Raw genomic sequence first — 14,967 nt, 5'->3', positions numbered from 1 at the left:
AGCGAGCAGACCGGGCAACCGCTCTGACAAAAAGGTAGACTTTTTCTCTGGGTTAAGTTTCTGATGAAAACAGTTCTCCTCCCAGCACTCTGGAAATTGCACGTGGTTGTGTGAGATGAGGGGTGGGGAGAAAAGAGGAGGAAGGGAAGGCAGTTCAGGGTGGGAGGGCTGAACCGTTCCTTCCAGGGGCCGCCTGGATTTTTGGATGATGAAAGCGTGCAGCTAACCGCAGACTTACTTCACCTGGTAAGACCTGGAATCCAGACCTGGGCTTCTGCCACGCAGCACAAAACGCAGCCCTCGGCCGCCAGCTCCCAGAGCCTGGGGTTCAAACGCTTTAACTCCCCCTGTCAGCACATTCGTCATGTGCAAGAACCTCCTCCAAATGTATTTCAGCAATCTCTACGCGGCATTAAGGAGTGGATGGAGTGTTTAATAATTGAAAGTATATTACATTCATAAATGCATCTGAGTTTTAACAAAAATGTCTTCGGCTTTTGAATACGGTTGATAGGATAAACTGTCTTGTTGTTTGGTCTTGGCAAGACAAAAAACCGAATTCCACAAAAAGGAACTGTTAACAGGATAAACCACTATAACCTTTCATTAAAATTTTATGAAAAGTGAGATATGCTTTATTTGAAAGCTACCTTATGTTCCATAGGTTATGGCAACCGCCACAGTTATTTAAATTTTTTCAAAAGACAAGATGGTAAGTATCTGTAGGAAAATAAATACCTTCTGAGTAGTGGTCTCCTTCTGGATTTGACTTTGCCGTAACTTTTTCAATAAAACAAGCTTTGCTTCTTCTAACCGTAACTCTTCTTTTAGTTGTTTAATCATTCTCTCACGCTCCTCTGGACTGCTTTTCTGCAGGGCCAGGTAAGGCAATAGAAGATGGGAAAACAGGGAGGGGAGAGAGGGAAAGAGATAGACACTGTACAAGTTACAACAAGAACTTACAGCATTATAATTGTCATGTATGTCTTAATATCACCAACATGCCTGCAATATATGGACACAAAGTGTGCACGGAGAAAGAACTCAAAGGCAAAAAAAAAGTTTTTAAGATATTTTTCACTAGCAAAACAAGGAAACAAAGTCAAATGAAGAGTCAGACAACACATCTGTGTTATGCCATGCTGAATAAGGGACATTGTGTCCACTAAAAAGCCAATTCTGAAAAAAGTGCACTTTCAAAGCATATAAAAGTCAAGGAGGTAAGGGCTTGAAAAAAAAAAAAACAAAAACAAACCGAACCAAACACCAAAACCCTGACATCAGCTTTTAACAGCTTCAAGATTCCCCGCTTGCAAATCCATCTTCATAAAACCACGTATCCACCTGACCCCATGACGGCAGGTGCCTCTGTGGGAACAAGTGGTGTGTTTTCTTCTTTCTAGATGGCACAACTTAAAAGTGTGTCAAGACAAGACGACTCACCATGAGTGCCTCCGTGTTGGTCTCTTTTAATGCTATTTTTGTTAAACCATTCATTCTAGGGCTAGAAGGTTCATTGTCAGATAACACTATAACATCTGGTGAGGGGACTCTCTTTTCTCTCTTTATTTCACTGCAAATCAGAAGAAAAATACAGAGAATGAGTTAATAAAAACAAGCAAACAACTATTTCCTGCTGCAAAGTAACATTATTTACAACCTCCTGCTAGGTTAATCCTGACTTTCTCAATTCTGAATAAACATGGATGAGTTCAATCAATTTCTATTCTCCTTGTGGTTATTAAGCTTCCCAGTACAAAAGTGCGCCACGAGGCAAGATGCAGCCACCACACGTAGGAATGGTGACTTCCTTCAAATCTGAAGGCTTTTTCCATCAGCCACTTTTTCCAAAAAGCCACAGTGGCTTTTTCCATCAGCCACTTCACCCCCCTTGGAAGACACAGAGGCTCTCCAGGGCTCTGCTTGTACCAGGGGAAGACCACATCCCACCCCAATCCAGGGACAAACAGGTCACTTGCTGCTGAAAGGCAAAACCATACCCCCCTCTTCTTTTTCCTTTCCTAATACAAATATTTCTAAGTTGTGACTTTTCCCCACCCAAGTTACTGAATCTGAAGGAAACCCAACACAAACAATTCACACCAATTCACTTACTTAAGTTTCAGTACTTTATGGCATTATTTTCTTTCTACACCAACACTACTAAATTCTTTTCCGCTACTAACAGTGGAAACCTGTAACAGCCTCAACACAGACACATCCACGCAATTTCATCGAAAACCACTGAAACACGGCCAGACTTATATTGATTTTAACTCTTTAGTTGGCTTTAATGCACAGCATCTTGAGTGATGGCTGCACCTTCCACCTGAATTCCTGACAATAAGTCACCTCTCAGCTCCATCGCCTACAATTATCATACGAGAACAGAATCTTAAACTACGTGAACCAAAAGGGACAGAGATGACGTGATGTGACAACAGACGCCAGTGCCTCTCCTCTGCTGCACAAGCTGGTAACTGTCAGATCACCTTTGGTACCAGATTTGGGATTTCAAACTACAAAGCACAAGTATTTCAAAGCAAGGTTTGTGGCATGTGATTGCTGAGAGGTTTAGCAGAAGCTTCGCAGGAACGGGACAGCAAAGTCTTCTGCACGGCCCAGGAAACAATGACAGTGCTTGAGAAAGGGCTGACAGCAAGAATTTTAGGAGAACATAACACAAGTAACAGTTTTGTTTTTCTTGTAACCCAAAGCCAGAAGCAATAAAGTTTACAGTGAGAACCTTCTGGTTTACAGTTATGCATTAGACAAAATGCATAAAGAATTTGTATCAAGCAAGATGAAGCAAATATGTAAGTGTGGCTTGTACTATCTACAAACAAGAGATGTGGCATATGAGCTTTGTACTTTTAAGTATCAGGCAACTACTTCTTAGACTAAACAAAAATTTCTAGACTTAACTGACAGGCCACATTTATTAAGCATTCAATGATTAACAGAAATTAATCCTTATTATCTTATTTAGTGATGCAAAGGATATTCACACTGAATAACAGCACTGAAAAGCTGTGTACCCCGGTAAGCTTTACGAAACACACACCTTCAGTAAACACTCGGGGCAGGTCAAACGGTATTTTGGATACTGCAAAAAACAGCTTTTAAAATACAATTTCCACGTTAGTGGAAAAAATAAAGAAAAAAGTGGAGTGTCCTCTAGAGGGCACAGCAAGCCAGTAAACTGGAGTCATTTAAACTCTGAGGTTATTTCAAAATTAACAGTGGCACAGGTGAAGTATTTCCAGCTTTTTCCTGTATCTGAATGCACCAAACTGGCTCAGGTCGCTCTTAGCGGGGAAGTAACTGGGTCGGGCCAAGCTCTAACTGGCTCGGGAAACTTCTCCCAACAGCGGTGAATGGCAGGCGTGCAGGGAACGCACCGACATGTTGAGCTCGTCACTGCTGAGCCCTTTTCAGGTGAGAGCTGGAGCAGCTCCGCACGAAGGACTGAGACTCAACGGGAGCCAAGCGCTGGCCGCTCCTCCTCAAAGTTTGAGGTTAAATCCCTCATGAAAAGCATGGACAGTTAAGTTACCTAAAAAGCCGAGAATGACATAAATGTGGGAATTTGAGCAGCCAGCGTTGGGAACCTGAACCAGCCCACTCCTGAAACACAGGGGCTCTTCTCCCAGCTCCACCCTTGAACCAGCCCGCACATCTGCGGGGCGGGAAGCTGCAAAGAGCTACGGGGTCAACACGTTACAACCCGAACGCATCCACAAATACGAGGTGATGTGAAGGATTTTATTTGGCTACAGCCGATCACTCTACCATCGCCGACGCTTCGCCCTCTCTCCAAGCAGCGGTGAGAGCAGCCCGGCTGCCGTCGGGTTGTCCTCCGCAGGGAGGTTGGCGGAACCCGGGAGCTGCCAACGGGGCCATGCCGGAGCTGCCACCGCCGTGCTCCAGCCAGCTTTTGTCCGGCCGAGGCGGCAGCGTCTGAACCCGCTTCAGATGGCGGCACCGGGGCTCTCCCCTCCTGCACCGAGCGGGGCCACTGCCAGGTCACATGACACGACGGGCACGTGACCTGCCACGGCGAAAACCATGGCAACAGCCGGTCCCAGCCGGTGCTGCCCGGCCTTCATTTTGTGAGGTGAGGTCGGGCTCAGGTGCCAGCAGAGAAAATGGAGCGGCCGTGCCCGGGGGTCCCTGCCACCCCCCGGGGTCTCCACCGCCCACCACGGGCACCCGTGCCAAGGGGCGCTTGGTGTTTTCCAAGGAACAAAAAAAGGGAGAAACGGCAAAAAAAAGCCCCAAGAGAGTCACCGGACTGCGTCATGGAGTCCTCCTAGTTTTATTTTCAGGCTGGACGAGGAAGGCCAGGCCGAAAGATGACGCCTGCCCGCACCTGGGCTTTCCCAGGATAGCACGAGGAGGAAAATCTTCATCCTGAACTAGTTCAGCGACATGTGCTGATAACAGAATGACAAGGTATGTGCAGCAAAGTGCCATCAACAGAAGTTTGCGTTCATCAGCAATCTGAATACTCCATCTTTGAAAAAAACACACCAAAATTTAGGAGGAGGGGGAGCACACCTCGCAGCCCGCTGGCCAAGCCTGGGATTGCTCGGCCGGGAGCGGGGCAGCATGGAGGGAGAGCGGCCGTTCACATTCTCGATGCACAACTGAGCACCGGCAGCTGCTGCAAACGCTTCTCGTCGGCCTGCAGACCATGTCCAGGGCACCAGGAGCCGGGACGGACCTCGGTCTGCCCGGCCAAGGCAGACAGAGGCTGCTTGGCCAAGCCGTTATACCACACGCACCGTCCCCCAAAGCCCTTCCCCGAGACGGACCAACAGCACCTCTGCTAAGGAGCTACCGCAGCCTGCATCGGGGATCCCCCTGATGCGGGGGGTACCCCCAGTAATCTCTTTGCACTTGGAAGAGAGCAACATCAAAACAAAAGTGTCTATGCAAGATACCACTGCTTTGCACAAAAAAAAAAAAAGCTGCCTAAGCCATTTTGTAGGACCACAATATGAAATCTGTAACTAGGAAATAAAACCTTGCCCCTAACAGCTCTGCAATAAACCCATCCTTTACTCAGGCTGTGAAGCAGGAGACAAGACCAGGACTGCCTGTCACCAGCCTAACGGTACTTCATCTACGGCTTCCCTGAACCCGTGTGATTTCTCTGTTTTGCAAGACACATTACGATATTCCTGCCAGCTACATTATAAGACACTGATCTAATAAATGCTGCATTAGAAACCACTACATTCAGAGTTTTAATGTATTTCCACAGAAGCATTCAATAGTCCTATCTATCTAGGAGCATCTACCTACACCAACGTGGAGTCTGTTGACGTGTGACCTCCCAGAGGAAAAACTCTTCTTGAAGGGGGGAGATACTATATGTATTTTTTTAAGGCAACTCATATTGACCACGGCAACCAAGTCGACCCATATTCAGTATTACAGGATTTATATCCTCCGCAGCGCGACCAACTGCATAGGGGATGAGGTGGCTCAAGACTGAGCTCCAGAAACGTAGACCAGAATTCTGCAAAACAATCTTCCTTCAAAAAGGAGTTTGCTTTACTCTTTTGTTAGCCTGTGTGTAAAGCAAAAAATTCAAACCAGATGTTTCAAAATAAGACAGACAATGGAAATATCACCACTTTCAGAAAAATACTGCCACCAGCAGTTAATAATTTGGGATAACTGCCCTGATACCATGACCTTTATCCTCTGAAGCCATCAGGCATATCCTTTAGCTAAATAAAGACATAGTTCTATTATCCTCCCTTCAGCTTTCATAAGTGTTGCTGTCTCAATCATTTGGACTCTACGCTAGAAGATGAAAGCAGGGTTGCTGCCCAGTTACGTACACCCATTTAAGCATTCACAGCAATAAAACACAATTTAACAGAGACCTTGCAGAAAGTTTGTGTAAGGAATCAAACGCAGACCTCCTAAGTCACTAAGTACCCGAAGAAAAAGGCCGTGCTTCCTCCAATATCCTCTTTTAAAACCTCAAAGCACAAGGACAGACGCATCATGCCACTAAAGAGTTTTCCTTAGTGTCTTGGAGCATCCTGTAGCAATTCAGAGCACACCAACTACTCCAGAAAAAAACCGAAATCAAACAAAAAAGCCACTTTCCCATGGGGAAACCGTGCATTTATTTGTTGATTTGAAGGAAAGAAGAGGGTCAGGTGGCCAAATCCAGCCTTGGAGGTCTGCTTCCACTTAGCTGGGCCAGAGGAAGATTAATTAAGTTTTTGTTCTGAAGATGATACATCTGAGGTCTAAGGTATCTTGAGGTGGACTCAACTTTTTTAACAGATCCACCTTCCTGCAAGACAGAAGTTTCAGTAAAGTACGACCAAGGAAGACAAAGTTTAACTTAACACTAGTAAGAGAAAAAGAGACACCCAGGAACTACTGGCTCTGGTAGAGGGTTTAATTTCAGATGACTCGTGCTGCAGCTTACAGAGCGCTTCACGATGTTAACCAAAGAGCTCCTGTATTGCGACAAGCAGTCTTTGCATTTGTTCATACTGATCCAGAAGCATTACACAACAAATAAGCTGCCTTTTACAGACCAGATCTTACCCATGCTCCAAAATGCCCTTTCGATCACTCTTTAAAAAAAAAAAAAAAAAAATCAATGCGATGCTCACTTGGTTAAAGTTACAGAACTACTGACCCGAAACATGAAATCCCCCGCCGCAGAGCAAGAGCCCTATACAGCCCCATCCTGCAGTATCCCAACGTATTCTGTCCATCTGCAGGCAACCAAAGGAAGCATCACAACTGTTATTCAGACTACAGCTTAATCTGCATTAGCAAATATGCAACAGTTTTGCCTCAGTCCATTCAACAATCTCTTGTATACTCTCATCCAAAAATATCTGGCAAGGAAGGAAGACAAACAAGGAAAGAAAAAGCAAGGCAGAGGGGATTTTTTTTTTCCTGGAGTTGTATCTACATGAATCAAAGAAGTTGCAATGGATCTGGTGACTGCTGCGAAACTGAAGCAAAACAAACTTCATCCCTTCCTCTGAACATAAAGGAAGGGCACTTTAATCAAACTATGTCTGCGTTTAAAATAAAACATTAAAATTCCCCAAGAAACTCTGGCATCAATTTTGTCACAATACCCTTTAGTACAACACATGCCAGGAGGCACAGTTACCATGTACATAAGCTGAAAAGGAGACCTAAAGTACGGGTCTGTGCCACATTTCCAGGCTCACTAATGGGAAGAGAGGAGCCTGTTGCTCTTCACCAGCACTGCCGTGAACGCTGATCCCAGTAAACTGCAGTAAAGTGGAGAGTTTGGTCAGCCAACACAGGCTGCATCCTGATGTGCTCAAGAACATGTCAGAATTTCAGAGTCAAATCCATTCATTTAGCCAGTTTTAAATGTGATTTGGCCAGATTAAAAAACAAAACAAAACAACCCCAAATCCTTCAAAGCACCAAGATGTAGCATCCAAACCCTAACATGAAAATTCAGAGCACAGCCACTAGGCGAGCTTTCACACGATTTCAAAACAATTTCTATTAGACATTATTTGTAATTATCCCGTGTAACAAAAAGAGAACATGATTACTCTGAGGTTCCAGAGCAGTACAACATTTGTCAAGCACACAAATCGTAACCAGCAAGACCTAAAATTAAAGGAACTAAAGAGTTCGGAGAGATTATTTGCCGAGAGCACTAATTCTAGGGATGCCTACAAACTCTTCAGTCTCATCTTTCCTGGCAGTTTTTATTTAAGCAAACAAGCAGTGGCTTAAGTCAGGCCAGCGCACATGTAATTTCACGAAGCAAGGGCTTAAAGGTGTGGGTATATTTGATATTTGAGCGTACCACACATCAGGAGACAATAGATGGGTGCAAGCAATTTTTGTGGAAAATAAACCAAAGGTATGAAATGCAGACTTTTGGGCTTATCCAGACGTGTATTTCAATTGGAAGGAAAATCCAGGCTCTGTAGCTTAATGAGAGAGACAACACAATATGTATAGTGGGTTTGGAATGTGGATTTTTTTTGCTTGTTTGTTGGGTTTTTAAAAATAAAACCCCAACTGACACAAAATCTGTAGGTATAATTTCTGTTTATCAGCCAGCCTTAAACTGTTTTTGATCAAGCCACAATTAATACAGATAAGATAGTTAATATGCTAATTTACCACTCTTGACAAGTAGAGAAAATACAGGAAAAATAGAAAGATGTTCAACTGCCTAAAAAGTTTTCCAGTTTGCTTTACAGAGGACACGTTCACCCCAAGGTTGCTAACAAGACAAAGCAAGAACCGGGGATAGACAGATCGAAGCCAACTCTTCTATTTGTGTTTTATTAACAGTATCACCCTCACCATTGCCATCACGCTTGTGTGCTGGGACAAAACCATTTTCTCGCTCTCTCTCCTGGTATGACTGAGAAGCCTCGCTTTTAAGAATTCTGAAGTAAAACACATTTTGAGGTTATCTATTTGGAGAGTTACTATAATTTTGAGGATTTAAGATAGCACAGTGCAACGACCAAGCACAACACAGCTGCTCACAGGATCAAGTTGTATCCTTGCCTGTAAGCACCCCACACCTATTTATAAGCAAGGTTTTCCTACAATTGGGATAACTGTATGCTGCTCCTGAAGGATCCTGATGCTTTTGCTCCAGAAGAGAGGACAATTTGTCCTTGTAGACCTGAGAACAGCAGCTCCCATCCAGATAGCCACAGTTACAGGACTGTGCCCAGACAGATCACTTGTGGTCTCTGCCAAACCCTACTGTGAGTACACCAGAAATCATGAGCTTAACCAGTACTGCGTATGCAACTGGTTCATTTTGTATGGTTCAGGAAGTAGTACTAGAAAAAAAACCTTGGAAAATGGTCAGAACGTGTACTGTAGATGAAGGGAGCTGAATCTGGAGTACAATAAATGCAATGTGATGCAGCAGGCAGTATGATCCAGGCTCCAGGAGAAAGCCCCAGCTGGAAGCAACTGATGCTCAACGCAGGGCAAATGTGGTCAGAAACTCATGTATTTATGGGGAAGGAAAGACCAGAGGAGAGATGAAGAACAGACGAAAGGGAAAGCAGAGCTTGAAAGCATGCGAAGATGTCAGGATTCAACCAGGTTTGACAAATGTTCTTTCCCTCCAGCACCCATATTGATGTAAATCAGTGTATTCACAAGCAAAGTGATTTACATTGTGCTATTTTACCATCCCGCTGCAAACGAGACATGCCTTATCAAGGGGGGAGGACTCTCCTTCCTCCCATTCCTTCTCTGCAGTAGGTCTAGGATAATTACACGCCAGCGCAGCTAGCTCCCAGTGCTGCAAAAGCGCCAGGCAGAGGAGCAAGATTTTGGTTTGGCCTTGTGTGACCTCTCAAAGACTTCTACCACTACAGACTTTCTTCTGTTTCTTCTGGCATCAGAAAATGTGCTCAAACCAGATCCTATTTTTAAATTTAACTTCAAGGTTTAGGAAAAAAAAAAATTAAAAGAAATATATTTAACGCAGAGATATTGCCAGGTTTGTATTTCAAATCTTGAAAATCAACTGATTTCAGAAAGGTAATCCAATCAGCTTTACGTCAGCTAAAAGGTGATTATTGCTGGGCCACCTTTTCCAAGGAAAATATTATGTTTTCAGTTCTAAAAGCATTAAGGAAGTTTACAAGCCAAAACACCATACATCACTAAGCATGAATTTTACCCAAGAAGTTTGTAGCAGTTCAGTCATTTTAAGCAACAGCTCTTTTTTCATCTCCTCAGAAAATCAGCTCAACTGCTTTAAAGACACAGGTCTTATGAAAGCTGCAAGCTAAATTCCTCTGGAGATCAAAGGTCTGGAAAGGTAAGTCCCACACTTTAAAAAAAAAAAAATCTGTATGAAACTAAGACCCACCTTCCCTACAAATGCCAATTGTATTCTTATATATGCAAGGGATCAGACTCATCCAGAGACAAGCTTCCTCTCTGTCGCAGGCACCTCCAGACTCATATTGCATTCGCTTGGAGATATTTGCATCCGGAGGCTGGTCAGCTGCTCAGCGCCATGTTCACGCTCCGGGAGCGGAGCTGCGCATGGACCAAGGACACCACCACGACGCAGGAGCGGAGCCCCGGAGCCTGGGAAGCTGCTGCCTTACTTCCAGAAGTTTGCAGAATCATTCAGGCTCACTTTTTTTGTCATTTGAGATGACCTAGGGTTTAATTCCTCTCTATTAAGAATTGTATATAAATATGCATTATGAAAGGTGTTCCAACGTACAAACAGTATCCAAAGTGCTTATCCAAAGTCTCATGAAATTCTTAATTATATTTAACTTCAGAGGAATTGGGATCAGACTGCCTCCTTATGCAAGCGTATTTTTTGTATGGGGAAGCCTCTTCTCCCTTCTCGCAGAAACTGAATACAACAATATCCTATTACCACCTGAAATAAGAACGCTGTATGGAGAGAGGATGTTCTCTCATCTCATCTAAAGAGGTGTTATTGTTCCAGATGCTCTCTGGGAAGTAAAGTGTACAGCCCCTTGTTCATCATCCTGTTTGCGCGTCTTGCAACAGAGACCGACACCAACAGAGCAGAAACACTGGCACACATTTCAAAAATATTATAAATTCACAAAGAGCATATGCATGTGGGGGCAAGTACTGCAACAGAAGAGTTAGAATACCTGATTCTAATTTATTCGATTTTTGGTACGAGCAATCTTTTTAGATATTCTTCAAAAAGAGTGTGCATACCTGTGTTAATTAATAGGTAGCGATTACGCCAAGAGACACCTTCAGAGATTTACTCCTAGTCAGCACAATACAACTGCTTGACATGGAAGTCATCCATTACCCCAATTAACTGCTTCTGTGCAAGACATAAGCACCTCCTAAATATCAAATTGAGCAGCTTGTATAATTGTCCCTTTGGCAGAAGTTTTATGGAGAAAGCTGACAACTATCACCTTCCCTCAATCACGCTGATGGAAGAGGTCCTGTTTTACATATAGCAAAGCAGTACTGGGATAAAGTAATCAGGCTCTTGCAGTCTAAGTTATTTCTCTTAGCAAAGCATCAAAAGTTGGGAGAAGTTCACAGATGAATTACCATTAAACATCAAAGATACCAATTTTCTCAGTAGCACTCATAAGTGCTCCTCCTCCCAATAATTCCTGCACAGTTGATAAGGATCTTGTGTTTTCAGTTTCACACCTCAAATCTGCACTGCTGTAATACCTGACATCCAAGCAAACACAGATTTCTTATTCCAAGAATTGTTTAAGCCATTTTGCACAGACAGGCAGGTCTCAGTTCTTATGTGTTACCGCTCCAACATCAGCTGGTATCAGAACCAGGAATAAACGAAGCTTCTAGACTTCCTGCTCAATATATTGGATCTTACTGCACTATAAAGAAAAAAGCAAGGCTCTGAAGGGCCAACAGCAGGGCCACAGAATTTTTGACAGAATTTTTAGCCTGGTACAGGCAGAATCTGGCTTAGAAGTATGGCAGAAGATTTGGAATCTGGCTTTCAAGTGATGCCCGTAAATCTGTATGTCAGAAGCACCCAATTCACATGTCTATCTCATATACAAGTCAAAGGAAAAGCTTCCCGTTTTTGTAATAATAAAATTCTCCAAAGTGATAAGGAACTTTGAATTCATGCTTTCAGATGTCAAAACTCAGACGTCTTAAGGAGGCTGGACTTTCAAAAAAGTATTAAGAACTTGTCCTACAGAGAATTGCTGCAGACGGGTGCTGTCTTCGTAACACTTCTAGTGTCAAAATCCACAAGTTACTTCAAAAAGAAAGTCAGACTTATCCATACGGACTGCTCTGTCAGGAAGAATCAAGTTGCAATTAAAACTCCTCTGTTTAGACAATTATAATCTATTATTTTTCTATATCACAGCTCAATTAAAAAAACCCAAACCACTCTTCCTCACATAAATCTCAATCAGTAGCTCAAAGCGCACCCTCTTTATAACTTGTACGTTTCTCTATTCAAGACCGTATTTCTTTACTCAGCTGTTCATCACAGCTGCCACTGCTGTCAAAGCTTGTGGAAGAAAAACCAGTAAGGAAGTTATACAGAAGTAGCTGTTGAATCTCACGTGAAGAGCCAGAGCTGCAACATGCACGTACAATTTTAATTCTCTTTACCTTTAAGACGCAGAGAACTTCTTCCTAGTGCCATCTGACCACATTTTACTGTGCCAGTATCCCACACGTTACAGTGCAACTGCAGCACGTCGGTCATAACTCACCTTTTTGAGGTACTCATGTCCACAGGCTCATCTCCCGTCTGAACCTCCACTTTAATGGTTGCTTTCACCTCTCCACTTTTTAATAATCCTTGCACTTTTCCAGCTCCAGGATCTGTTTTTATTTTCATGTCGCCTTCAGCATTTATATCGGTTCCTAATAGTCCTTTCTCCATTTTTATTTTTTTACTGTCCACATCATTATGCGTTATCTCACGTTCTAACGCTCGTTTCTGACTTCGTGTCCTGCATGCTTCCTCTGTCATTGTGAGGCTCTGGGGAGAGAGGAGAAGCAAATGAGTTAAGTACACTGGAAAAAAAAACAAAGTAAGTTGGACAAAACACCTTAATTTCAAAACAGGGCAAAGTACAGCGGTTACTGCAAAAGAAGTTCAGAAAGAGCAATAAAAGTTTTGCCAGTATGCTCACTTACCCTATCTTCAAAATACATCTCAGACTGAAGCTATTAAGCACCCGGCATCACTGTACTTAGACTTTTTATGTTAAGCAAAAACAAACAAACAAACAAAAGGCAAAACAAGAACACACACACAAACCCCACTAAGCATAAACTAGAATCACCAAGGAGAGGAAAAAAAAGCCTGCATTAGAGTACAGGAGAACATACAGACCGACCCCCCCCCCCCCCCCGACAAAAAAAAAGTTTGGCTCTTTACCAAAAGGCAGGAAGAATGTATGTATTTGCCTCACACGCAAACGAATGCAATTACAAAATTCTAGATTAGGATCTCCCTGGGACTGCTGCCATGTCTTTCTGAGGACCTAAGCCTGATTGCAAGTTTCGGGAATCAGACACTATGGGGAAAAGGACCACCACACCCTGCGTGAAGAGAGGCTTCCATATTTCTTGACAGCCTGCCGCCAGGCGCTAAGGCACTGCCATTGTAATACTCAAGTTGAGACTTTCTCCCCTCCTGGTGAAGGAGCCAGGCTTTTCCAAGCGCAGAGGAAGCGCTGGGCTCAGGGGAACCAGGCTTAACTCCTCGCCTGCCGGAGGCGTGGGAAGTTTTGCTCCTGGTGGGCTCTGACATCTCAGCCCGCACTTTGGTACCTGCGGACACCCATCCATCGGACGCGGAGCTGAGTCAGGCTTTGATCCCATGACATCACTGGGCTCCACATGACCCTTCCCAGGATGCAGCCTGCGAGACAAAGCACTTTCCAGAAACCAGTCTGAGCTGGCGGCAGGCAACCCGCAGCGGGGCTAACCCTGCCGCCGGCCGGCACCCCGGAGCATCCCTCCTCTTCCTCCTCAGGCATCCCTCCGGGCGCTTGGGGACACCAGGCACCAAGGGGGTGGGGGGACAGGGAGAGAAATCCCCCCCCTTTCCCCCCCCAGTTTTTAATTAATTAATCCATTTATTTATTTATTTTAATTGTTCCTCCCATCCCAGATTTTTCCTCCTCCTCCTTTTAAAATGGATTTCAAGAGTAAGGCCAACACACAATAGTTGGACAAAGTCTTTGCAATGTTTTTAGCAGCGAGAGATTAACATAATTACGCAACATAATTAACCTCTGCTCACCCCCACCACCCCGTTATTCAACGATGTCACATAAGCATTATGTGAAATTGCCATTTTGATAGTGTAAGCCCCATGCAAGTGACCACAAGTTTCTCTGCAACGTGTTGGATGACATACACATTTTTTTAGGGAGGGGAGACACGACATTAAAATCATAGTCCATACACAACGTGCCTCCCCATAGCTGATCTGCATTTACAGTGTGACCATGCTTGAACTTACTATAATGGAAGAAAGGTGTGTTTTACAGAAAGGCTAAGTTAATTTTGGTTTTTATGAAAGTGAGTAAACAGCACACAGCCCAGGCAGGCAGCCAGCAGCACGGAGATTTTCGGCATGGCTCAGTGTACCCCAGCTGACAGGCAGCAGCCTTTTCCAAACCTCGCTCCGGCTCAGACAGCCCTCTGAAAGCACAGCTTTTAACGATAATAGTACCTTGGTTTAAGTATCTCTGCTGACAATACAGCAGCATGACAACTGCTTCTCCCCCTGAACGAGCGATCAGACAGCCTGACGGGGAATCGCAAATCTTATTCCTATTAACTCAGTGCAAACGCAGCTGAACCCAGGGCTAAAACAAAGGACTGGCCAGCTATCACCCAGCTTACATATACTGAGATGTGCTATTAATCACAGTGACTTTCTTGAAGCAAGACTGCTTAGTCAGTAGGAAACCTCCTGAAAAAAAAAAGAGCCTGATCTGGGTTCATTTTCAGTATCTTCATATTCTCCAACCTCGGACGGATGAGAAGCAGCAACTCCAGCAGCCTGTGCCGATCCGAGAGCGGCACTTCAGGTACTCAGGCTCCAAACTTTAAGAACATTTTCACAACACTGTACTACTTTGTTTTCCCCAGTTTTGATTGGGATGGGGAAAGGCAGTATCCTGAGCTGTACCGGGACATTTCATAGTGTATCCCATGCAGAGCTGCCAGGCAGAACTCTGCACACTGGCAGAGGAATCTCGCTTACCTGCCTTAACATCACAAGCAATGGAAATTATCTAAATCTCCTATCAGCACTAAGTTTTATTTAAAAAATGAATGCAGTCAAAATCCTAATGTAAAGACAGGTAATGCATACTCAACACTCCACTAAGCACCCGTTTTCCAGCTAACCAAGACAGCTCATCTCAGAGTGATGGAGAGGCAGGCACTGAGCACCCC

General features: G+C 44.0%; 1 protein-coding gene across 6 annotated transcripts in view; it reads right to left on the bottom strand.

Annotated features, from left to right (window-relative positions):
- The window catches only part of GATAD2A (GATA zinc finger domain containing 2A), a 64,663-nt gene that overhangs the window by 9,545 nt on the left and 40,151 nt on the right, over positions 1-14,967 (bottom strand). For 5 of the 6 annotated variants that reach the window (XM_072845692.1, XM_072845694.1, XM_072845691.1 and 2 more), the window contains exons 3-5: positions 12,258-12,529; positions 1,444-1,573; positions 739-870 (exon numbers count right to left, since the gene is read on the bottom strand). In XM_072845692.1, the coding sequence (XP_072701793.1) occupies positions 739-870; positions 1,444-1,573; positions 12,258-12,520 (525 nt within the window). In that variant the 5' untranslated portion in view covers positions 12,521-12,529. Of the gene's footprint in view, positions 1-738; positions 871-1,443; positions 1,574-12,257; positions 12,530-12,931; positions 13,072-14,967 lie in introns of those variants that run through there. The other variant, XM_072845695.1, reaches the window with a different exon arrangement.

This window comes from Ciconia boyciana, chromosome 24 (assembly GCF_034638445.1).
Source record: "Ciconia boyciana chromosome 24, ASM3463844v1, whole genome shotgun sequence".
Taxonomy (NCBI): domain Eukaryota; kingdom Metazoa; phylum Chordata; class Aves; order Ciconiiformes; family Ciconiidae; genus Ciconia; species Ciconia boyciana.
This window is presented reverse-complemented; position numbering and strand designations above follow the sequence as displayed.